Genomic DNA, 27,268 nt, shown 5'->3' on the forward strand with positions numbered 1-27,268 from the left:
GCTGAATGTCTCCACTCGGCCGTCGCGTAGCCGCCCACCACCAGCTTGCGGACTGCTCTCGTAAATTCTGTTCCTAAGCAATGTCCTCCGGATGTCCTCCTGTTGGCTCTGCCATTTCGCTGCCAGAACATTTGCTTGATTGACGACACAGGCCGCCATCGCCGCAAGCACAGGCAAGGTCTACCTCGTATAATTCCCCCATGTGCCGAGGCCGCAATGGTATGAATGCAAATACGCGTCCTCTTTTTGATGCGTATCGTGTTACCGCGTCGACCTCGTCCTTTACTCTGCGACGCAGCTCCACGAAGTGGCTTAAGACTTTCCAGTCAACACCGAAACTTTAATACTTTCTACAGGCTTGCTACCAATATACGGAGTGAAGCGTGAAGCCGTTTTAAAGACAGCTGTTGAAACAACACAATTACGGAAATAAGTCGGATCTAGCAAATCTAGGTCAGAGGGATTTTCTGAAATCGAAACAATAGGTCTGGAATAAACGATTGAGGCTAAGTAGCATAACAAGGTGTTCAATTCCTCGTGTTTTGCCGTCTTTACTGCTGCTTCCCATAGAGCACAAAAATGGGGAGAGCGTGGTGGAATACACCGCCACTCGATAGTTTCTGACAGGCAAAACTCGTGCAGAAAGGTCCTGGCTAAGAAATCTTCGCTTCAAATTAACCAGACCATTTTTGGTTGGTAGCAAAGTTGGTAGCAATATTTGACCATAAATGTCTAGGTTTACATCGTGGACACAAATAAATTGTTTGAGCGCGCCTAAAAAAGAAGTTGACCTTGGTCCTTGACTAACTAAAAATTTATTGTTTTGTACTGAAGCAGATGAATAAGCTCACGTTATATTTGATGAGGCCCTTATTCCAAAACTGTGCATTGAAGAAAAACGGTCAGCAAAAATCCAGACCACAAGCGCTCCACAGGGCCTAGAACAGTCACATAGAAAAACGGAAATTATGATACTAGCACCCCAACAAAGTTTGATGGGGCTAATGTTATTCATGAAAATGATCATGCAAAAACTGGTTCCAAGCCATGAAATGGCAATAAAGCTTCTCTCAGCATAATAGTCTAAATGATCTGCAGACTCTACGAATATCAATGTGAAACGCCAATTTTGTCTCACGGCATAAACTAGAATTATCACAATTCTTGAACGATTACCATATTGACGTTATGCAACTGGTGGAAACGCATCTTACAAGAAAATACAACTTTCATATAAGAGTCTACACAATCAGATCATCTGCACAGAAAATTTATTGACTTCTACCATTCATTTGGGTATGGTTTCATAGCCGCCGTGGACAACGCAATGGAAATGCCAAAAATACGCAATGGGAATCACGTTTAGTGACTTCCCAAGGAAAGCAATTGTACAGTGCAATCATATATGTGAGAAGTAAACTGGAGTATTTTTCCAATGGAAGTCCCACATACTGGCCAACAGACTCACGCAAGATTGATAATGCGGTGACAAAAAACACAGTTTCTAATCCAATAAGTGCCAGGGCAGTCTCGGACATAACATCAGACCACTCGCCTGTGCTTTTAAGGCTTCTTCAAAGTCAAGAACATAACCGAACACTCCTTCAGCCTGACGACCCCAAAAACTAACTGGCTTAAATACAAAAAGTACGTGAGAGCCCACATAGAACTCGCCCCGGAGCTTAACATGGAATCGGACATCGACTACACTACGAGCGCCCTGGAAGAAGTACTCGTTGCGGCAGCCAAAATCTCTACTCCTCATGGGAAAGAAGTGGACCGAAACAAATACTTCTACTTAATAATCTAATCGGTTTGCTAACCAAACAGCTCGTGCGAAAAAAGAGGCGCACGCGTCGTGATTGGCAAAACAGCAGATTACCAGCTTCAAAACAACGCCTTAAGGAAGCAACCCAATCACTCGACCAGGCTCTTCACCAACAGAAAGAAAATTCACAGTTGAGGTACATCCAGAATCTTTCGCCAACAAACACAAAGTACCCCCAAGTAAGTGTGGAGGGCCTAGCCAACTCTTAGCGCCCCAATTGAAACGACCACCCCGAGAAGAAACTCATTGGAATGCTGGGCTCGCAGCGAAGAAGACCGAGCTGAAACATTCGCCACACATCTCCAAAGTGTCTTCCAGCCAAACCCTGCCTCGAATTCATTCCTCCTGCCACTAATTCATTAAGAAGCAACTCCTCTGCCAACTACACTTTCGTTCCGGCCGAACGAAATCGAAAAAGTCATAAGAGGGCTAAAACCAAAAAAAACTCCCGGTGGTGACCTACTGACGCCAAAGATGTTCATCGAACTTCCAAAATGCGCTATAGAGGTCGTCTGCAAACTATTTAAAGGGATCGTTAATCTTGGCTATTTTCCAAATAAGTGGAAGAAATCCATCATCATCGTACAGACCAATAAGCCTTCTATCTTGTTTGTCTAAATTGTTTGAAAAATGCTTATTAACTTATATAATACCATTTCTGGAATCTTTCAATATTACCCCGGCACACCAATTTGGCTTTCCAAGAAACCATGGAACAATCGAGCAAGTGAACAGAGTAACATCCGAAATACGCTCAGCCAACAGCAAGAATACTGTCACGCTTCTCAATAATACTGTAATACTGTTGCGTTTTTTTTTCTCCAAGTATTTTAAGCTTTCGACCGAGCATGGCTTAATAGACTCATGCACAAAACTTAAACGTATTTTTCAACATACAGCCACAAGCTACTGGAATCATACCTCTACAATGGTGTATTCTCAGTGAGATGCAACGCAGCTACTTCGGGCGACTACATCACCGAAGCTGGAGTTCCACAAGGAAGCGCACTCGGCCCGTGTCTATATCTTTTGTATACTGTGGATATGCCTACGAACGCACAACTAACATCGTCAACGTACGCCGACGATACCGCTATCCTTAGTGTTCAAGCATTGAACACTATTTTATATACAAATTCTTTAGTTAGAGTTTCAAGGGATCGGACCCATGAAATAAGAGACAAACTGTAGAAGATTCCAGGTTCGTCTCCTGGCAGGATCGCCATGTAGAAGGATCAATAATATATGCACGTCTGTGCTCTTTGAATACTCTTTTATTTCTGATTTAAATTCAAAATATAAAGAATCCTCTAAGTCTAAATACATAAGTTTGGCGCGCGCTGCGCTGCCAGTTCAGCCGGCAGCATTTCTTATATACATATACTTAGGTGGTATGTTGTTGGGCGAGCATGTCACATGAGCATGCACGCTTAGTTTATGTAAATGTATAGAGAGTGAGTCTTATGCACATGCGGTCAGCGTGGGAACGCTGACTTAGCCTAACTCATAACTGGGCGGTCATATTTCGCGCACTTGAATTGGTTTATTTGTTTGTTATATGCATGCAGGGTACAGTGTTACCTCGCTACATGTTTCTACATATGTGCATATTACAAAACAGCATGGTCTAAAACCGATGCCCTGCAGCCTAACACAAACACATACATAAAAGGTGCGCTTATCGCACATGAGAAAGGGTCGCATAGCATGTCACCGTGCAGTGCGTTGATAAGTAGTTTTAAACAGATTTAAGATTTTCATTTATCCTACTTATAAGAAAACTTTACAAAACAACATCAGTTTCCAAAAGGAACTCATTGGAGTAAGACCCTTTATTTGGGGCTCCTCTTAACACTTAGTCGCTCCAGATACCCAACACAAGCAACAAACAAGCTCGCTAATCATCTCATAGTAGTGAAGAGGCAACCAAACAAAAGTCTTAACATGTAACGTTTACTCTTGATAGAGAAACTCCGCTTTCACTAAACGGTACGCAAATATCTCAAGCTAACGACGTAACGTACCTTGGCGTCCACCTTTATAGACGACTTACCTAACGTAAGCACATCGAATGCAAGAAGATGCACCTAAAACTGAAAGCAAGCAGCCTCCACTGGATCATAAACTCACGATCGACACTGTGCCTGGACTACAAGATACTAGCTCCCAGTATACAAGCTTCCAGCTCCTAGTATAGCTCCACAGCTGGAACCAACATAAACAACATTAATTAATTAGCAAGTAAATAAATAAATAAAGTTCAAGGCATAACTCTGGCTAGTCGTTTGGATTTACAATTCCCCCGAGCAGAATTGTGCTCAACTGTGCTCAACTATGACATTCCGCCCATAAAAGGCCTTTGTCATAACATGCCGTTTTCGTAAATACCTTTTCTTTTTTGACGATTTTAAAAACGTGTTTGGCAGACCTACTGATCTTCTTAAAAATAGTCATCTTCGTTGTTATTTATACGCAATTGCTTATTTTTGGGTTGAACTGATGGCTCGGTTCGCATGGTTTGAGTTCGCTTTACTGCTTGATCTGTTGCCTGCTCTTTTTTGTTTCACTTTGCTTTTATTTCTTTAATCTTCTTCTTGCGAGACTAACAATAGGTGTATCAAATCTTCTATTTTTAACTTTAGTAACAGTCATATTGACTGATACAGAGTTAGACGGCCCTAACAATCGATTGCTGGGTTGGGGAGGTCGTTGCGTCGCAGGCGGGATACGCTAGAAACCCGAGTCAATCCACGAGCTAGAAAATTTCGTTGTGAAGACAGTTTTTCTTTTTATGACTCTTTTTAATTCCGAATTTTGTAGGGATTAATTAATTAATTTTATGTTGGTTCGGCTATAATTACTTCTGAAAGGGTCAGCTCTAATACCTCGTGGTTTATCCCTGACCTTTTCCAACACTTTGATCGCCGATTGGTGGCTCAACGACTATTTTTAAACAACTACTTTACTAGCGGAGAGAAAATACAAGTTAAGCTTTACGAAGATTACTGGGAGAAATCTGTGTGGATTCCAAGCTTGCTGAAGATGGAGCGATAAATCGGAAAGATAAATAACGCCCGTACATGCCGCCCCTGGAATGCTAGGATCAGCATGATATTGGACTGTACATGTGTTATTGGACTTCCTCAGATTTTGGAGTAGTATTGGTGACTATTGGCAATGGACATAACTTTATAGGTTCCAGAACCGGTTTTCAGTGAGGCGACGCAAACTTGTCAAACTGCTCCAGGATGCAAATCGATTATTCGAGCCATCTTCCATGACTAGTGGGGACAGATCGTTTGGAACTGCTGATAAAGGGCAGAGTGGACGTGAGCTTAAACACGATTCGTTCTGGGTAAGGACCGTGGATAGTTCTTCATAGGTCATAGCAGTGGGTTTAAAGGAATGATACTGATGAGTTTCCCAAAATTGACAGTCCCCCAAAATTAAGACTGTGCGGTGGGTTGAAATGCCACTGGATTCCACGGGCCGGTGCGTTGTCCGTGTCGATGGCAGTTCGTAACTCGTTTTGCCAGATGCAAAAAGAATTGTCTGCTCCGATGAAATTTGTTCCTCCATCGCTGTATAGATGCTTGCACAAACCTCTACTTCTGATAAAGCGTTGAAAAGCCAAGAGGAAGTGTTAAGTGGAGGTTCTTTTGGATTTTTTTGAAAAAATCGATTTTTTTTAATAAAATGAAAGTTACATATGTGTAGAATATACGTGCCAAGGGATATTTCGATACGACGCGTATTTCTTGAGCTAGAGCGTGTCAAACATACCCATGATAACAAGAATGCTATCTCAAGGCAAAGTTTCTAAAAACTTTAAACTCGTTTTTCTCGGAACCATGTTTTCAAACCTCTTGTCGCGCACAGGGCTCATTCTATTGATCCGATTTCCTTCATTCAAAAAATTTTTAAAAGTATATACTTTTTTGTATGCCTTATACCGAAAATTGGCATAAAAAAATGTTTATTTATAATTTTTAACGAGATCGAAGAAAAAAAAAAAAAGAAAAAATGACAATTTTTTTTTAACGTCCATGAAATTGGTTTATTTTTACCAAAATTAGTTGTCGTTAGGTACAAGGCATAGAAAGTTCCATCAATTTTAATAAATTATATACATTTCTAATTTCCGTTCACTACCAGCGCGCTGTGGTCCAAAAGACCAAATTTTTCTAAAAATGAACCTAAGATTCTGAAAATTTGCACAAATATCAGGGAGGATAAAATAGAATTTTGAAAAAAATTGGGTGTTAATTTGACCACGCCTTCCCCCGCCCCCATACAACTGACAACAAATTAATCATATGTATTTTTAAAAATATTTGAACTCAAAATGTTATTATTATAAATATTATTATAAACAAATTTTAGATTTCCTTAAGCTTAATTTCTGGCTTTTCGGCGCAACCATTGTAATTTTACTTTTTTATGAGAAATTTATTTTTTTATGAGGAAAAAGTTTAACATATAGTAAAGTCGTTTTATAAAACAACACAAGTAAAAAACATTATACTTTTTTAAAATATGTTTTTATCATTACTAATTTTCTAATTACTAAACTAGTTTTCATTTTCAATTTCTGTATCCAAAATAATAATGTCTAAGCAAAAAAAATCGTCTTCATCTTTTTCTCCATCCGGCTTTCTGATCGTATATAGTTCTGGATCAGGAACTTCGAATAGATCGATTACTTCTTTTGGGAGGGATCTTTTTTGGTTTTTTTTCTCCCTTTCTTTTAAAGAAATTGTAGAAAGAAATGGGTCGGAAGAGTCTAGTGCTCGATGAAAGACGTCTTCAATATTTGCTAATCGGCTGCATTTTCTGGCATGAGACTTTCGATCGCTCTTATACAATTTGTTTCTCACTTCGGATGCGTTTTCTCCAAGGACACCAATTGGAACCACAAACTGGTTTATAATTTGGTAGTCATGAACCAATATTTTATGTACGGTTGGGGACATTGGCTACCAAGAATACAGTTTCATATATAAATTAAAAGTTTTGTTACACAAAGATTTGAATTTTTCGGAGTCATAATATGCTTAGATGAAATAGCTATTAAAATAATATAAAAATTATAGATGAGATTATAATCCAATTCCAAGATGGCCGAAAATATTTTACTATTTGAGAATGCCCGTCTTGCGGTATTTCCGTCATTGCTATTACCGCTTCCATTTTGTTTTGGTGTATCTACATTAAGGCCAAGCTCAGTCCACAACTTCTCTTGTATCAGTTTTTTACGCAAGGATAACTTAAGCTTTTATCCCCTTTGACGTGCCATGTCTTTGATTCAATTCTATAGGAAATTCGCAGGGAAAACTCCATAAACCGTATCCATGCATGAAGCGGACTCACTCCATATTTTAAATTTTCTGGTTTCACATTAAAAATCGGCGAGTTAAGATCTGTTGTTTTAAGCAATTGAGTAGGCTTCGCCCCACATAACGGACATGATTGACACGAATTGGTTCCGGTTAAAATGTTTAAAACCTTACCGTCGATTAAAGTCATATGTGTTTGGTATTTCACAGTTATTTTATTGATTTTGTAGCTATAAAATAATACGTTTAGGTTTTTTATTTCCGCGTCCAGATTTTTTTTCTCCTTTAATATTAGTTCCGTACTTTCCTTCACGAACTCAATTTTCAAAGGTCGACAAAATCTCACTGACTGTGGAGTCCTATTCATCCAAATAACCCGATGACGCTGATCTATAAGCTTTAACGGTATAACTGATGTAACAAAAAGTGAATGATCTAACCCGACAGATTCGTTCAATTCGTGCTGTGCCCAGTAGACCCATCGAACCCATAGCTCACAATTAAGGTGCATTCTGTTGCATCTGGCCAAATATCCAAAACTTCCTCTTGCATTGCATTGGATTCGGCGATTTGATGGTATGAAGGGAAAATACCACATCCTTGTTGCTTATTTAGTGCTCTTACATAAAAATATTGCTGCTTTATAAACCCATTTTCAATAAAGAATGACAGTGCACTATCAGGACTTAATGGAATCGGCTCATTCATATTAAGCTTTTTTTTAAGACTTCTATGTCTTCACTGCTTTTGGCTTCTGGTTTCTTAGACTTTTTTGCTGATGTGGAGGCTGCGTGTAAAAGGAAAGATGTTGAATGAGCTTCTTCTGAGGCCAGCTCAGATGATAATTTTCTTTTAAGGCGAGGTCCTGCGTCTTCATAATTCGTCTTTTTTCTCCCAGTTTTCGAAATTACAGGTTGCTTGTCAATGCGTATAACCATTTTAGAACCAAACCATTTTGAGTGAACTGATTTCAAACGCTCTAACATACGATTGCATTTCGGTAAGTTTCTTTTAATATAGTTAATAAAATATTTAACTTTGTTTAATATTTCCTCCATATGGTCTTCAGATAAGTCAATTCTTTCGCTTTCTGTTATTCGTTTTATAATAAAACCTCTTACTGCGTCGTCTTTACGATTGCTCTCCTCGCAAACTTCGAGGAGCGCTGCATGAGAAAACTCATAAACACCTGCAACATGTATTGTTTTTTCAAAAAGGGGCAAAAACGGGAAAAAGCCAAACTAAAAATTGATTTTTTAGACATTAGTTAACAACATTACATTTTTACCTTCAAGGCACTTGGAGGCACTTAAAAAAAAACCTTTACAGAACACGTGTACATTTGTTAGAATATCCTAGAACAACACATTTTCAACACATTGAACAAAACAAAACAAACATAGATAAAAAAAGAAAAACGTTTAGAAATTATAAATTTACGTACCTTGGCCTTTATTTTCCATTAAGAAACTTTTACCTTTTAATGTTTACTTTCAATGACTCACTACCTGCAAGTTGTGAAAATTTTCCCGCTTTTTTAGGCTAAAACAAAACGACACTGAACAGCTGACTTTAAAAGCGCGCCAAATATTATGGGTATTGCGAAAAAATCTTTTCATTTTTTTTTATATCATTTTAATATTGAAGATATCAAAAAAATAAAACAAATAAAATTGTTTCATAGAAAAAAAGTTCTTTTATGCCAAAAATTTGGGCTTTTGGACCATAGTGCAGCGGCCAAAGCAGAAAAATAGAGGTCGACGAGATCCGCCATTTTGAATTTCCTTAATATTGAATAATTTTTTTAATCGTTAATAAACAACGAATCAAAAGTTCAAAAGCATAAGTTTGTATGTTTTTTTTTATTTAAACGCAATCATTCAAAGTTTGCTTAATTTTCGGAAAAATCCAAAAGAACCTCCCCTTAAGTAAATAGTCCTGTGACTGCTTCTAGATGTATCGCCTTGGTTGCTAAACATATGAACACTGCGATATGGGCCTTGTATGTGTGATGCCCACGAAATTTGGAGGCTTTCAAGTAAAAGGCGCCCGTGTAGTCGACGCCAGTGGCTTAAAAGGCTCGACCAGGTGGATTGACTCGATCTAGTGGCAGATCCCCCATTAACTGTGAGGCAGGCTTTGGGCGATGTTTGAAGCATTGAAAACATTGCCGTAGAATCCTTTTTATTACTTGTTTCCCATTGACTGTCCATAATGTATGCCGAATGGTTGCTAAGGTGAGCTGGGCTGAGGGCACTGTGCGTGGATAGAGATTTTCGTGCCAGGACTCGGTTGATCTGTGGAGAAATTGCTGCTACATAATAACAATTTGTTATATGATGAATAAGAAGTGATGATTGAGTCGCCAAGTGAACAAACATGTGCTGTTGGTTGGTTGTCTTCTTTCTTCGTGATGTTTTTCAGGGGGATGGGAGTACGTGTTCTTCGGCCACCGATTCTTATACTCCCGTAGCCAATCGGGGCCGAACCCCCAGATGTCATGCCTGGCTAGCTGGTTAGGGTTAAGACCCCTTGAAGCGCAATCGGCTGGGTTTTCTCCCGAAGGTACGTGCTGCCATTGGGCTGTAGTACTTAGTTCCAACATCTTGCCAACTCGGTTGGAGACGAAAGGGTCGGATTTCCTTTAATCCAATATAAAACATTTGATGTATCAGTCCAGAAATAAACGGACATGAAAATTCCAGTGGATGAAAACTGCGTTAGTACCCATTGGGCAGGCAGCCCTGCACCAAAGAGTGCGATTCGAATGTTCGAGGAATTGTAAGTGGCTTAATGGGCGTGACTCGACTCCGTCCTGTTAATAGGGCCGTGCTCTCTCTCCCAGATTGATATTGTATTTGGAGATACACACAGGCTGCGTATGCTTGCGAGGAGCCGTCACAAAAGACGTGTTGTTGGTGTGACTGTGGTACACCGGTCTGGTGACCAAGCCATCGAGGTATTTTAAACTTCTCAATGTTTGGTAAATGATGTCGGAATCAAGCTTGAAGAATTAAGTGTTACGGGCCGTCCCAATCGAGGTTGGGTTTGTTTTTTGTCGGATGTCTCGGGTCGCCACTGCCAGATTTCTTTTAGCATACTCTTGGCAGCAGTATTGACAGGAACTACAAAGCCTAAGGGATCAAAGGAACGGAACGGAAAGGAACGTTTAATAAAGGAGGCCGAAAGGTCAAATCGAACCTTGAAGCTATAGAAATCCTCGTATGGGATCCAATAAAGTCCCAGATTTTTAATAGTCTCCTGGAAATTTACTTCTACATTTCTCTTTTGATCCATGTACTGGTCAGGAATTCCGGATAAGATCTGTGGATGATTTGATGTCCATTCCTGCCGATTTTAGTGTAGCGATTAGTTGATCTCGTATTTCCAATGCTCCATGAATAGTATTGTGACCAGTTTGGACATCGTCGACATATACTTCATTTAATAAGACTGAAGTTGCTAATGGGTAGCGATGTTGTTCGTCGTGAGCGAGTTGACGGAGCACGCGTATGGCTGTATATTTTATATTTGTATATTTTTCGGAAATTTTGTTTTGATCATTCCTCCATAAGATGCGTTGAAATTGAGCATCATCCTGGTGCGTGTCGATACTGCGATACATTCGTTGGATATCTGCTGCAAACACGAAATGGTGTAGGCTTCATTTCATGATGACTCCTCCTAAATCATTTTGTAGCGGTGGGCCAATGAAAAATATGACGGTAAGAGATTTTCCATTCGAAGTGGTACATGATGCTTCGTACATCACCCGAACTTTGGTTGTTGGTTGTCCTCCTTTACCACGGCGTGGTGTGGGAGAGTACATGATAAGAAATACTGTTGACATTTTGGAGTGATCATGTGATGTCGAGCTTCTGCGGTGTGACTTCAGAGAGTTGCTTGTTTGTTGATTTGTTGATTGCAGCGTTTTGCGTGGGCTGGGAACATTTCCGGTTCTTAATGATGTTTGTGCTAACGAGGCGGTTGTTGAGGAAGGTTTCCAAGTCACTGGAGTTTCCTAAGCAATGTTCCCAGGCTTCTACAATTGTCGTAGGTAGTCTATCGATCAAATGTTGGACTATCCATTGCGTGAATGGATATTCGTTTTGAGACGATTGAACTCGTTGATGCATACGTTGGTTACGTTCAGCATATGTTTGATCTCTGATAAGCTTTCCCTTGAGATAAAGGGTAAGTCGTTGTGGGCATTCATGAGGTGCATGAATTGTAAACGTGGGTTATTATTGCGGTTGTTGATAAGATCCCATGCGATAGTGTAGGCGCCATCCGTTAGTTCCATTTGGTGTACATCTTGGTCCTGCTCTTTAGGCAGTGCTTGCTTGAGGAAATGGAACCCCTGAAGATTTGACTACGCCTGGTTCTGGTGAATGAGTTGCATAAATCATGGAAAGCTGGACAATCTGTATAGTTTGCAGAAAAGTTAGGTTCTGGCAACTTTGGAAGTTGGACTGCCGCAACAGGGCCGAGTATTTTAGGAACAGGCGTCGCTTGTTGCTCGGTGCACGCTGACAGCTGACTCGGGAAAAGTGTTTCAGACTCCGTAGATATCAAACAGAACGCTGTTTGTTAAATTCTTGTTAAATTTCTGGCTTAATAAGTTGAGTTTGGAAAGGCGCAGTTGGAAATAAGGCTAGTTTTCCGAGAAGGGCTGTCCTTCTTGAAGTTTACCTGGAGTTGGTTGAGCTGATTGTGAAGATCTTTCTGTAAAATAAGCTGTCGGCGTTGCCACCCTTTGTATTGTTTCAGGCTCTGCACTGGAAGTGCTCACTGACTTGGGCTTGCTCATTTTGCGTATGCACTCACACTATGTATGTATGGTCTTCCAAAGTGAGAGAGCGACAATGGGCTAGCGTTTTCCTGACACGTGCGATGCAAAGCTTAATTCCGTTATTTTCGCTTCCTCTTTGTCGATGAGAATGAAGAAGTTGAAAAGGAGAATAATGGTTTCGTGTTGAGATAAGGTTTTCAATAACGACTTCGATGGAACTGTCGGAGATGACCATGGATGGTGTAGTCGTGTGTGGATTGTTCCCCTCAAAAATGCTGTGACACAGTTGAGCACAGTTTTGCTCGGGGGAATTTTGAATCCAAACGACTAGCCAGAGTTATGCATTGAACTTAATTTATTGCTAATTACTACTTGCTAATTAATTAATGTTGGTTAGGCTACAATTATTTTTGAATGGGTCAGCTTTAAGAAGAAGAAGAAGCGTTAAAAGCACAGGGTAGTGGTCTGATGATTAGTGGGAGACTGGTTTGGCTTTTATTAGATTGTGAAGTATGTTTTTTGTCACCGCAAATTCAATAAGGTCTGGGAGCTTGCGTGAGTCGGTTGGTCAGTATGTGGGACTTCCAGGGAAAACATAGTCCAGTTTATTTTTCACATTTATAATTATATTGTACAATTGCCTTCCTTTGGGAGTCACTAGGCGTGATCCCCAGTGCAAATGTTGTAGTCTCCTGTGGCTATAAAACGATCCCCGAGTGAATTGTAGAACTCCATAAATTGTCCTTCCGTTGCTTGACTGAATTTGGTCTCGATGTGGCCTGCAAGAAGTTTGTTGCAAACCATTTGTGAAAATGGTGTTTAATGCATTTTCTGATTAGAACTCCAGTTCCGCCGTGGGATTTCCCATCTGGATGATCTGTGTGGTAGATTGTGTAGCCTCTTATATGAAAGTTGTATTTTCTTGTAAGATGCGTTTCCACCAGAAGCATAACGTCAATATGGGTTTCGGTCAAGAATTGTGACAATTTTAGTTTATGCCGTGAGACACCATTGACACATTGATATTCGTAGCGCCTGCATAGATTATTTAAACTGTTGTGCTACGAGCATCTGTATCACCATGTTTTGGTTTTGAATAAGTTTTTCATGAATGACATAAGCTCGATCATACTTTGTTGGAGGGTAAGCGTCATAGTTTCCATTTTGCTGTGTGGCTGTTTTGGGAGCGCTGAGCCTGTTGAGCGCTTTGAGAGTTAGGCTGAATTGGAATTTCCCTTCCAGATCGTAGAGCATCGGCATAGGAGAAGCCGTTGGTGGTGTTTAGTGGACCGAATGAGGATCTCGCAGCTTTGGCGAAGAAGACGTCTGGCGTAGTTTTTGATGCAATGTAAGCATTCTGTGGATTTTGGTTGCGCGTTGCGGTCGCTTGACGCATGCGACTCTTTAACTCCTTATACACCATACATTCTCTATAGTTTGCTGTATGGTTGCCTCCGCAGTTTCCACACTTCCTAACGGTACTGTCCTTGTATTTAGTGCAGTGAGCGGAGTTGTGGGCGTTCCCACAAACTACACAGACAGCACGAAGTGTTCAGTATTACCTTGTGTGTCCATATTCTCGGCAATTAGTGCATTGCACTGGACAGTTGCGTTTGTGTGGCTCTTCAACAGTTATTTTCCGATGCAAACTTCGTTCTTATTCAGCGACCTGCTTTATGGCTCGAGCTTGACCTTGAAGAGGGGTTGTGGGTTTTTATCTTTATTTAGAATGTTAATAACATTCTTGGCGGCGAAGCCCTTTTCTTAAAGGGAGGTTTTTATTTCCGCGGCGGTAGCATCAGGTTCGATTCCTTTTAATACCACATGTAGGCCCTTACTGCTTTTTACTGCCCTTACTGCTAGTACGTGTAATAGTTTTTCTGACCATTGTCCAGATATATTTGGTTTGAATCTTTGTTTCATAGATGTTCCCTTTGATGTTCCCGATTAACGCCGCAATTCGGTTCACCAGGGCGCTCGTGCTTTTCTCCCTGGTATAGATTGGACGGGGCTTGGGTGTTTTTGCGGTGTCTTGCGCTGGTAGGTTTTCCTCAATGACCGCCAGTAGGGCATCGGTAATATAATATCGGTATATAATATCATCGGTTAACGTAGCCAAGCGTATCAAACAACAAAACAATTTGCTTCTTCCAAAAGAAGTATTAAAATTGCTCGACAGTTCCTTAAGGAGCGCTGATAATCAGTTTGAAAATATTGAAGACGATCCACTTGAGTTCAGGGATATGGAACTTGAGAACGAAGAAGATGTTGATTAGGTGCGCATGTGAAACAGTTTAGATTATATTTTACCTTTTTAATATTAATTACTTTAAACGGTTCGGGCGTAGCAACTGTAGAAAACATGTCCATAGTCCTGCCAGAAAGAGTCGGGGACACGTCTTTTGTTAGTACCTAAGCTTATGAAAAACCAAAATAAAAAACCAGACCTTAATATTATTGTTTGTTTTTAAGTTATTATTTTTTTTTGTTATCAGCTTCTGTATAACTTTGGAAGACATAAAATTTAGTTCCGCCTAGAAGGGGCGGTGCCACGCCTATTTTCTCAAAAGATTTTCCTTGGAACACTAAGAGCCCAAATCAAAAAACAGAACCCAACTATTTTGTTTCGTTTAGAAGTTATTAATTTTCGCCAGAAAAAGTGGTCATCCGGCCTATACTGCATTGGAGGGGGGGTTTTACACTACGAACAATATGACGCGGGAGTCGGAGTGAGCAGAGTGGGTGAGCAAGACCGTGCCCTTTGCCTTTCAGCGGTCAGTAGAGCCGGGTTGCTTTTCATTTCGGTATCGCGTGTTGAAAAGTAAGAGTAGAAACCGTTTCTTTGGTTCACTGAGCTTCTTTGCTCGTGCTTTTGATCGTTCGTGCTTTTGATCGTTGGTAAAACAATGCACTTGTTTTGGTTTAGCACATCACAACTGTTAGTAATAGCTTTTCCATTGCTTTTAATAAATTGTGGTTCAGCGTCTTTTCGCTTATATTGGGATATACGTTATTTTTTTTTTTTTGATTAGCTGTTTTTTTGGAGCTCGGGCAAAGCACATCCGCTCAGTTCGGTAGTTCGATGGTTCTCCGATGGAACTATATATAAATCACAAAAATTCTTACCCAAAATAATAAAGCAAATTCAGTTAAAATGTACTAAAACTTAAAAAACAATACAAATTCCAAAAACCGATGCCATAATCTAAGCTACAGAAGAAAATGAAACAGAAAGAAATATTGAATTAACATTTAACGAACCTAATAATTTAATCTCCTCTTTCGCCGCACAAATGTAATGAATCAGGACGATTCATCTTAGGAGGGGGTGAATGAACTTGAATTTTTTTTTATATTTTATATTAGTACTATAAACAAAATATAAACAATTAGTACTATGGCGGCTTTTGTCTTGCCGCAAAGCTTTCACGAACTCTTAAACCGAATGAATGAAAGAATTCGAATTCATCTTCGGGTCATCAAGCCTGGGAGAGTCGGAATTAGGATGAAAAAAATAAATGTGCTTATAACTCCAACCTTTATTAAAGTTATTTTTTATGTATCGGAACTGGAACTGTGTTGTTAATTTGCATACAAAGGCACACATTTTTTTATATTTTTTTTTTATTATGACAGATGTGGTTTTATTTAAAACTGTCCAACAGGGACAACCATTAAATATTGTGACACATACATGTAAAGAGTTCTAAAAATAGAATCGTATGCATGGCGTTCCCCCTCACTCGGCGAAAAAAGTTGACCGTTTTGGCCCTGATGTCTCATCTATGTATTGTATAATCTTTGTTTAAATGGAATAGGGACAATAGGGACTCCATTTCATTTCCTTGGTGAGCTCCTGTATGGAAGAGATGCGATTGGAAACAAAGGCGTTAAATCGAGCAGGTTCGTCTTGAATCCAGAATAGGGCAACCGAGGAGTCAAACGAACAGTAATAATCTTTGTTATAGGTCCCAAGATTAGCCACTTCAGCCTTTAGCAGTGCTAGATAGGGTCATAATTGGGCCCATCGGGTCATAAAACCGCGCAACAGAAGATAGGATAGATCTCCTGGTTGGTTTGGTGGTGGGGCTTCCAAGGAAAACAGCAGGTGTCGAGCTTGAAACCCTTCACATCATCGTGGATACAATCTCGCCAGTGGATGCACTGCAGAAAGCTATTATCAAGGGCAACTCTTACGCAGCGGTGAGAGCGAAACCTAAGCAAGGTATGGATGAGCTAAGTTTGAATCACGGTGGGAAAGGAAATACTGGCTCTTACCTTGCAATTCCTGCAATTCCTTCCTTCATCCAAAGACATGTGAACCAGGTTCATCAAGGTCCTTGATGAACGAAGCATATTTGGTCTTTCAATTTGGATGAAGATCCGACGCAAGGCCTGTGCATAGGTTACCCCCAACTGCTCCACGCTATGCTTGATTGGAAAACGAACCAAATATGCACCTGATTCAAGACGAACTTGGTGTATGGCGAAGTGGGCATCGCAACCGAGATCCTCGTTATAAGCCTAAACGACCGAATCAGAGCAGGTTTCCAGTTCCCAAATTTGGCGGGATGGTATCACCTTACATGAAGCGGCCAAACAAGGTTTCCCCGGAGTGAAAAAAACTCCAGAAACTACCCATCCAAAACATCTTCTGTACAAGAGGCAGACCGTCTCCTAGTTGGATTGAGACTGAGAGCAGATCAAAAAACAGGCTGGGTCTAATCAGCAAATCCACACACTGCGCTCTGTGGAAGGCAGATTGGCAGAAACCGTCAAGTTGGGGACATCTATGTTCAGGCCAAGTTGACGCTCTGTGGTTAGAGACGCCACAACTGCCTCAATGAATACAGAATATATGGATATGCGATACTTCAGGCAAACATTAACCGATGCTCTATCCGTATCCATACATAGATACATCCGTAGAGCATGGGATCGATGAAGCCGATGTGATGAGATGAACTTAAAGCCGGTGTCAAGTAGCGCTCGGGATGGAAGAAAGGCTCCTGATCAGCCACAGACGTGAATGTTGACGCCGGACCTCATGGTATTGTTTGTCAACTGGCAAGGAGAGAAACCTTGGGCAAGAAGGTACAGCATGTGTCAGGATACCGCACGAGGCACACGAAACCGGAGTATTAACGCACCATTTCAAGAACCGAGCCGGTTGGTAAACCGGTGTTTACTTGCTTGTGAATCGAATTTATTGAGAATCTTAAGTTTTAACTTAAACCGTATCGCTTCGCGCGAGCTGTGGTATATTTGGGGGCGAATTAATTGGTTTAAATTCAATTCCAAGCATAGCTCAGCTTTGCTTCTTCCACGTATTATCTCTATTTCTGCATTTTTCCTTTGCACTCCCCAAAGCTCCCGCTTCGGCTTCCTATTTGGCACAGTGGTTCAAGGTATAGTGTTTTTTAACTTTTAATATATTAATTTTGTTTTGTTAATTAATAATATGGAATTTAAACTGGTCTGTTCTAAGAAGTCTTGTTACAATACGATCTCCTCATCCCAGTCTACCATCCACTGCTGGCTATGTGAAAACGTCGTACACGCCAAGTGTGCCGGGTTCACTGCCTCAGTTTCGGATGCCAATTCCCGTAGGTCTGGTTAACATTTTTGTGAGAATTGTCGTGCTGTCCAAGACGAAATAAGGGCGTTCATGAGACAGACTAAGAATGGATTTAAAGAGATGATCACTGGTTTTCGTAAAATCAATGACCAGATCTGAGCGCTTGACACTCAGTTTAGCGACCTTCAGCTGCTAAATGAGTCCCCTAAGAGTAAAAAATGCGCTGTTTGTGATCCGCCTCAGCCTGCTCAGCCATGAAAAACGCAGTCGCTCATATCTTAAGCCACCCCAAGAGCTAGAACTGAGAACAATTTGCCGTCCGAATTTCTCAAGGAAAATGAGCAATTATCCGATATGTCCTCCGTGGTATCCCTTTAAGTGATACCACAGGTCCTAGTAAACGAAACCGCCGTTAGAGTCACCCAACAGGGTATTCCACAGTAGGGACCACCGGCACCGACTGATACTGCAGTTCTCGTACCTGCGACACCAAAACATATATTTGTTTCTCGGCTTGCCCCTGATACTTCAGAGATTGATATCTCCGCTAATATCAAAGCCAAAACAAAAGCCACTACAAAGGTGGAGGACTAAGCGAAATTTAAATATAATTATGTAAGGCGCACGTCTTTTTTCAAGATTCGTGTGCCTGTGCTGATGTTTAAGACGATTTGTTCACCCAGTTTTTGGCCAGAGAACATTTTCGTCTAAGAACATCAATCTAATACTGTACAGAAAAAAGTTTAAAAACAAGTGGGAGTGAAACTTCCACATATTAGAACCACTGACCAACCTTCCACCTCTTCTTCGTGCACTAACCCACAAAACCAGTATCGTCACTAACACTTACCTATCAGAATACTAGGGGCTATGTAGCAAACTCCCCAAACTATATTCTGATAGTTCTTTCCTTGCATCCCATATTATAGTCTTTACAGAAACTTGGTAAAAGCCTGAGATCTTTAGCTCCAAAGTTTTTCCAAGTAAGTAGACGGGATCGACCTTACCGAAAGGGGGGTGGAGTTCTGATTTCGGTACACTCTTGCTTCTGAAGAGGTGAAATCACAAGAGTTTGGTGACATAAAATTTGTTTGCATTAAAATCATTTTGTTCGCGAAATCTTTCTAAATATCATGTTCATATAAATTCCCTTTGTCCAAACCAACAACATTTTGGCATAATTTGGTTTTTATTTAATCTGTTTTTAATCTTATGACCGATCGTGACCAGTTTGTAGCTGTGGGCGACTTTAATATCCCAGAATTAAAGTGGTCCAACGTCGATAACTCACCATCTTCACTTATCACTCACCATGACTTCACCGCGGGCATGTTTGACATGTCCCTAGGTCAAATTAACAATGTTAGAAAATCGTTAGGTCGGCTTTTAGACTTATGCTTTGTATCCGATCCCGATGGTACCGCTCTATCCAGAGCTTTCCCCACTTTTAACCCCAGAGGATCCATATCACCCCACGCTGGATACCACCATTCCTGGTATCGATCAGATGCCTCCATGCGTGGCAAATAAGATTCGCTGTTTCCGTAAAGCTGATTTTCAGAAAAATTAATAGCATTATTGATACATATGATTGGTCTTTAAACTTTAAACTTTTAATTTAAATACATTTTTTGACTCCTGTGTGCCATGGAAATATCCGTCCGCTTCAACAAATCCTCCTTGGCTTACTAAAAAAAGGCTTTTACTAAAATATAAAAAAACCTGCAGTAGTATTGATTTCTCAAGATATCTACTAGCTCGGTCAAATTTTACCGTGCATAACGCTGAATGTTACAGGAATTATATTCCTGGCTGCCGGATACAATTTACTCAGGATCCGAAGAAGTTTTATAATTTTGTAAACACAAAGCATAAACAAGTATCTTTCTCACCACTGCTTACGTTTGAAAATTCATCTGCGACCTTTGATCTGGCCATTGCCAATCTATTCGCAGAATTTTTTTTAAACAACTTATTCTCCGCCTAAGTTGACAGATCAGCATTACGCATACAACATTCAAGCAGCAAATCTTATTTTCTGTCCGTTTTTCTCCGAGAATAGCTTATTATCTGATCTTCTAAAGTTCAAACCCATTTATTCGCCAGGCCCTGATGGAGTACCTAAATGCTAAATGATGGAGTATGCTAAAATACTGTGCCATTACTGTACTGTGCAAACCCCTTCTAAGACTTTTCAACTTATCTTTGGAAACCTCGATTTTTCCCCTCAAATGGAAGATGGCATAGATGGCTTTCGTAAGGGATATCAAACCGATGTAATTTACACAGACTTCAGCAAAGCATTTGATTCAGTAAATCACTCACTCTTGCTGAGCAAACTGAATATGTTGGGATTCTCCACAGACCTCTTAACGTGGGTCTCCAAGTACTAAAATGGAAGGATACAAAGGGTCTTATTTAAAAACACACCGTCTGGTCCGTGCTACATCTGGCGTCCCTCAAGGAAGTAATCTTGGCCAGTTGTTTTTTACTCTTTTTATAAATGACTTGCCCCCTGCTTTAACGAACTCTCTAGTTCTTATGTATGCAGATGATGTAACGCTTTGTCTTCAGTACAAATCCATCTCTGCCCAATTCAGTCTTCAGTCTGACCTTGATAACTTTCAAAAATGGTGTTTAGCTAATAATTTAATACTTAATAGATCAAAATGCAAGCTTATGTCTTTTTATCGTTCTTGCCCTCTGCTTCATACACTTTTTATGGGAATGACGTTGAAAAAAAATCTTAGGTTAATGATCTCGGTGTCCTATTAGACGTTATACTTAAATTTGCCGACCATATTTCCTTAATGGTTAATAAGGCTAATAAGGATAAGGGAATCCTTTCCTTGGTTTTATTAAAAGGCGGTCAAAAGAATTTAATGACCAATATATAACCAAAACATTATTAATTTTTTTGTTCCGTCCGATACTGGAGTACGGTTCATGTGTCTGGAGTCCCCAATATAGAGTACATCAGGTCCGCGGAGATTCCGTACAAAAGAATTTCTTAACTTTTTCTTTCAGAGGTCTAAATTGGGATGCAAATCTTCACCTTCTATCTTATAATAGTAGACTCTTACTTATAAACTTACCTAGCTTAACAAATTGTAGGGCAATGCATGGTGTAGTCTTTCTGCATAACCATATTAACGGGGATGTAGTTAGCCAGCATTTACTAACACGCTTAAATTTTAACATTCCTAATAGAAGGACTCGAAACTTTAGTCATCTATTCCTTAGCCGTTTTTGTTTGACATATGCACAAGACGATCCTTTTAGGGTATTATGTTCGAACTACAATGGTCTCTACTCTATTACATCTCTTTCCTGTCCTTCTAATTTAAAATATAGAATTTTAAACTTCCTTACTAACTCCTCTTAGCTTAACAAATTTAAAATAGCTTATTATGTACTAACAAATCGTTTCTCGAGCGCCCCTCGGGCGTCTGGGCCTCTGAGCTTTATGATGAATACAAAAATGCTAGCTGATGCTCTAATTGATGCACAAGCCATTTAAAATTAGGAAAGACCGGGAAAACAAAAAAAAATAAAATAAAAAAACTCTCATGCAGCGATATCCTGCACGTCCATGGCCAGCTTGAATAATTTCCAAAATAAGTCACTTGTGATTTCATTATAATTTAGCTGCTTCAATTGAGGGATATGAGGCAGCTTAGTGAAGATCAAGCTTGCGTTCGTGCAATTGGAACCGATGCAAGGCCTGAGCATAGGTTTGTGCAACGCTTCTGCATTGACTTGAAGGTCATAATGGATGAGTCTTCAATCCGCATCGCAACCTTGTTCTTCTGGTGCAGAACGTACAATTCCTGACAGTCCACCTCTGCTCTTTTCCGCAGCTTTCTCTTCCTGCTTGAAGCAGCAGACCCAGTACGGGGTACAATCAGGTCGGGATCACCAAAATGTTAAGAAAATAATAGTTTTTTATATCGGCCGAATAAATAGCAAAAAAGTTGCAGTTCAATTTCAATATTAATTTGGGGGTTGAGCTGAATTAATTGAATTTAACCCTAAAATCTCCATTCGCTCAAATCAATACTGAATATAAAAGTAATCGAAGCTTATTATGAGAAGCTCCGATCAATGCAGTTGTATATCATTACGTGGGCAAGAGCGTAAATAAAAGACGAGCTGCACACTGGTTCAGCAACTTTACGAAAGGCAATCTCGTAGTTATTTGAATTAGAAACTCAAACAAAATAATTACCAAGAGCAAAATAAAATTTTTTTAAGTGTTGTTAATAGTTTCTGCTTGAAACCAACTGTGTTGCTAATAGTCTTAGAGACAAAAAAAAATGGAACCCGCACTAAAAAAAGGTTTTGGTAGCTTTTTATTAATTATATGTCGCATCCCGTCAAGAGGCGGCATTGAGACAATTCGGGTGAAAAAAATTATTAGGTAGGTTTAAAAGTAGAACAACTTATGATGAATGAACTTATGAACTTATGATACATTGAAGTACACATGATTGAGTAAATATTAATTAATATTTAGAGATTAAGAAATTTTCAAATTCAATTTTTTTTTACTTTGACACGGACGGAAAATAAGAACTGGAGGACAATTTGACGGTTTGCGAGGCATCGTATTCTGTCAGTGAGAAAGATCAAGAAGCGATTGAAGAATGGTGCAAAAGTCAGATTCTATGTATGTTAGTTAGGTTTGGAAGGACAAAAAGGCAGGGCGACTTGCATCGACTTACGCGGACACAAAGCCTTTCCTGACGTTTTAGGAAAGACGTTTTCTTCTAGATTGCCCAAATGTAATTCACAAATATTCACAGCCACATAGACTTTACGGACACACTTATTGGTCGATATAAAACTCCAGTTAAGAGCAAAAAGTACACAAATCGACTATTTACACATAGGTATGCTTGAATTAAATATTAAGCACTTAAATTAAAGCACTTAGCTTAAAGTTTGTTCAACCGAATAATCTACCCCACCGTTAATAACACAAATTACCAATTGCCACACTTTTGATCGGAGGTCGTATTTGTGCTTTGCATCCTACAAAAGAACCAGGGCGCCCACGACTTTTTGCTGGAAAGGAAAATAAATGCACAGATAGGAAAACGTTCCTACCGACTAATGATGTATGTTATGATACTGTCGAACATTTTCCCATGTTTTTATCACGCGCTGACAAAAAAAACCCTGTAAGCTTCCAGGTTGTACTTCCGAAACTCAAATTGTCTGCCGTATATGTAATATAAACCTTTGCTTTTCGTCAAAAAAAACGTTTTCTACTATTTTTATCACAAATAAAAACACGAACTTTTCTCATACAAATATTTTAGGTTTTGAATTTTAAATAACTTTGGTTTAAATTTTTATTTTATTTGAGTTTTGAGCCATTATTTATTTTAACAAAAATATTGACTGCTAAAATTTTTTTTGGCTTGCTTTCCCAAAATCGCCTTAATGGGTTCTAAAGATTTTGTGCTATAAAACTCGATACGTTCAAAAATAAACATTTTTGTAACACAAATATTCCTCTTGACCATAGCTCGCAAATGACTGTTAACCTTTTTGTTTCTGTTCAGTTTAAGAGAACAACCGAAAAAAGTTTGACAATCAATCTCTCTCAGAGCAGGAGACTTACTTTCTTTTGATTTTGGTTTGAAAATGCTGAAAATGCTCTTTCAACAGATACTTGAGTAGCCGGGATGGCCAAGACTACACATGCAAGCGCACTGAAGCTTGGCGATTTTAGCTTTACATTTGTATAAAAATGTATAACATCAGCCATGAGTTGTGTTTAGATTAGAGGCTTAAGATGAAAATGTCGCATCTTATTGTGAAATTCGATTAAGCTGATCGATGCAATTTGGTGGGTAATTGAAACGCAAAAGGCGTAATTGATTGGGCTTCGGAGGGAAGCTGATGTTTACTTTTGATTTTAATTTGTTTACATATCTTTTTTTAATAAAAACGGGCTAACGTGTGAGAGTTTAAAATAAACTCTTTGACATAAGCTGGCCTTGTTAATTCGCAATTCAAAGATATAGGCGGCAATTCATAGATATTTGACGTGCCATAATCGTCTTTCACTATTACATTTTATTTCCATTGTTTTTATACCCTTGCAGAGGGTATTATAATTTTGGTCAAAAGTGTGCAACGCAGTGAAGGAGACATCTCCGACCCTATAAAGTATATATATTCTTGATCAGGATCACCTCCTGAGTTGATATGAGCATGTCCGTCTGTCCGTCTGTCCGTCTGTCCGTCTGTCCGTCTGTCCGTCTGTCCGTCTGTCTGTCCGTCTGTCTGTTTCTACGCGAACTAGTCTCTCAGTTTTAAAGCTATCGTTTTGAAACTTTGCACACACCCTTCTTTCCTTTGCACGCAGTATATAAGTCGGAACGGCCCGGATCGGCCGACTATATCCTATAGCTGCCATATAACTGATTGATCGGAAATGGTATAACTTTGGTGTTTTTAGAGTTAGAGAGTTCAAATTTGACATGTGAGCTATATTTGGCAAAACATTACGTCATGCCAAATTTCATAAGGATCGGCCGACTATATCCTATAGCTGCCATATAACTGAACGATCGGAAATGACCCAACTTTCGTGTTTTTGAAGATAGAAAGCTGGAACTTAGTACAGATTTAATTCTTGGTCAGTTGATCCAACCTACCAAATTTCATTAGGATCGGCCGACTATATCCCATAGCTGCCATATAACTGAACGATCGGAAATGGTATTTGGTAGAAATATCAACTTTCGTATTTTTGAAGATAGAAGTTTGGGACTTTTTTTAGATTTTGTATTGTAATAAATTGGATTATATATTCCTATTCCCATAAGGATCGGCCAACTATATCCGATGTTTGCGATATATATCCGGTTTTAACTGCAAGGGTATATAAACTACGGCTCCGCCCGAAGTTAGCTTTCCTTTCTTGTTTTGTATAGTTTCCTCGAGAGAGATTCCACATAACTTATTCTAACCTTCATTTTAGATGTAATATTTTGACAACTCTTTTGAATTTATATTTTTTTAGATAGTTGGACAGATTATAACAATCAAAATCGATTGCCTGGAGATCGGACAACGACACAACTACAGCTACTTAAGCCAGCCCAAACGTACCACGTTCGATTGTATTCTGAAAATGATATAGGTATTAGTGCACCTAGCGATGTATTATTTATAACAACGGATTCTGAAGTTCCATCTGCTCCTCCGAACGATGTGATGGTAGATGCTTTAGGTCCCCAACAGGTAAGTAAAAATATTTGGTTTAAAAGAAAATTAATATAAGAATAGCTCATTCAGGGCAATGGTTTTGTGCCATCAAATACACTTAGATAGATTAGTGGTGTAATTTTTTGCCAAATGGGATAATGACTTAAGGGGTTATATACAGTTGTACCGCGCAAAAATATGGAATTTTATCGATTTTTTTTTGACACCATAGAAAATATTTATGAAAAATGTTTTACCGATGTTGTTTAGTACATGTTTCTGGGTACTTAATTAAATTTTTTCATAAAAAAATATTACATAACAAAAATGTTATAGTCGAATTCCCGGATCGTCTCTTTTCGATGGTGTCTTGCGGTGGACATGATTTCTCGAAAACGGTTCATCCGAAATCCAAAATTCAAAAAAGTTTAGTTAGTATATTGTATTGTCTAGTCCGTGAATGAGGGATTTTTAAAAACATGGATTAAAAAAAAAATGGCGACGTTTTTAACAAAAAATTTACTTTTTCAAGGTATAAGATTTTCGTTTTTTGTGCTTTAAAAAAAGAGTTTTCAAAAAAATCCCTCGTTCACGGACTAGCTAATATCATAATAAATAAGTGGTCAAAATTTGGTGTTGATCGGATTAGTAGTTTTTTAGTAATCAAAGGTAATTTCCCAAAAAAAAGATTCTGAGATAATCGCGTTTAAAGTTTCAAGTTTGTTCAAGTTTTATATGCAGATAGTGCGCTATAAATAGCTACAGCTTCGGTTCTAATGCTCCGATCGTTATGAATTTTTGTGAGAGTATTTCCAATAAAATATACTTAAAGAATATTCAATAACAAAAAAATCGATTTTTTCATATATCACAACTGTAAATAACCCCTTAAAAACTTCACCATTTATATAGGGAATATCGGAGACATCAGATTTAGTTGGCTAATCGATTCGGTTATAATTAAAAAGTCAATTTCTTATAGTATTTTAAAAAATAAAAAAAATTCAGATCGTTCAGTTATATGACAGCTATCAGAAATAGTCGGCCGTTAATGTAATTGTTCGGCCGTTAATCGTTATGAAATTTGGTAGGTCAGATCAACTACAAAATAAGATCAATAAATAAAATAAAATCTCAAATCAGATAATATCTGTACGAAGTTCGAACTTTCTATCTTCAAAATCACGAAAGTTTCGTCATTTCCGATCGTTCTTTCGGTGTCGGTGTCTGCAGGCACCCGAACTTTCTAACTCTTAAAAACCAAAGCTATACCATTTCCGATAAATCAGTTATATGGCAGTTATAAAATATAGTCGACCGATTCCGGCCGTTCCGACTTACCTCGTGCAAAGAAAAGAAATGTGTGTGCAAAGTTTCAAGTCGATAGCTTTAAAACTGAGAGACTAGTTCGCGTAGAAACAGACAGACGGACATCCTCATATGAACTCATGAGGTGATCCTGATCAAGAATATTGGTATATACTTTATAGGGTCGGAGATGTATCCTTTACTGCGTTGCACACTTTTGGACACAATTATAATACCCTCTGCAAGGGTATAAAAATAAAATTATGTTTTATCTGGGAGCTGTAATTTTTTTCTTTTGCCCTAAATTCTCTTAAACTGATACCCTTTTCATCAGAAATCATTTCATAAAATTATCTAATTTGAGATAGGTAAGATAAGTAGATAAGTACATATTAGAGGTACATATTCAAGGATTTAATTTATTGAATTTGAATTTAATTTATTGAAATTTATTGAAAGGAAAACCAACAAAAAACTTTATTCATAATAAGGGGAAAAATAAATTTGATCTTCATTCAATACATTTTATTTTTAAAATTGTACTCTGAATTAAAATCACTTTCGGAACTCTGAAGTTGTTTGGCCTTCTGCGTAAAAAAAAACATTTCTTTTACAAACATCTTTATTTTTCCAATTAAGTCCACGGAATGTTTTATTTTTTAACGCAGTCAAGTCCCAAGTTTAACAATCCCTATGGATCAACAGAACTTTTAACATAAAAATTAAGTTTTTAATTTTTTTAAATTTTGTTACTTATTTTAGGCAAAAGACTGCAAGATTTTCATTAAAGTGAAATTGAAGTAAAATATGAGAATTTCCTCTATCTATTATCTAACTATTTCTAAACTAACTATTATCCATTTTAGCTATGGATAAACATAATTTGAAAATATATGCAAATCTCCCTGAGTGAACCAACTCATAGATAGAGAGAATCTTAATTAATCCGGAATTACATATAACAGCTCTTCAATTTCATTATTAAAAATGAGTTAAATTTATGATATTAATTGTGCAATTAGTCCAATTCATGTTTAACAAACTTTTGTTTACATTTTTGATCTTAAAGGATGAGAAAATTTTTAATTTAAAAGAAAGACCTGTCTGTCGTTAATTTAATTTAATTATAATTTAACTTTCGTTTCGAATCTTAAATTCTACCTGACACAATTTCGTTGGTGCGCCATCTGTGGGCCATGATT

General features: G+C 38.6%; 1 protein-coding gene across 3 annotated transcripts in view; it reads left to right on the forward strand.

Moving 5' to 3' along the window:
- Positions 1–27,268, forward strand: part of LOC122321275 (cell adhesion molecule Dscam2-like) — a 105,678-nt gene that overhangs the window by 26,704 nt on the left and 51,706 nt on the right. For all 3 annotated transcript variants that reach the window (XM_070278941.1, XM_070278942.1, XM_043210977.2), the window contains one exon: positions 24,574–24,794. In XM_070278941.1, coding sequence (XP_070135042.1) covers positions 24,574–24,794 — 221 coding nt within the window. The remainder of the gene's footprint in view (positions 1–24,573; positions 24,795–27,268) is intronic.

This window comes from Drosophila bipectinata, chromosome 2R (assembly GCF_030179905.1).
Source record: "Drosophila bipectinata strain 14024-0381.07 chromosome 2R, DbipHiC1v2, whole genome shotgun sequence".
Taxonomy (NCBI): Eukaryota; Metazoa; Arthropoda; class Insecta; order Diptera; family Drosophilidae; genus Drosophila; species Drosophila bipectinata.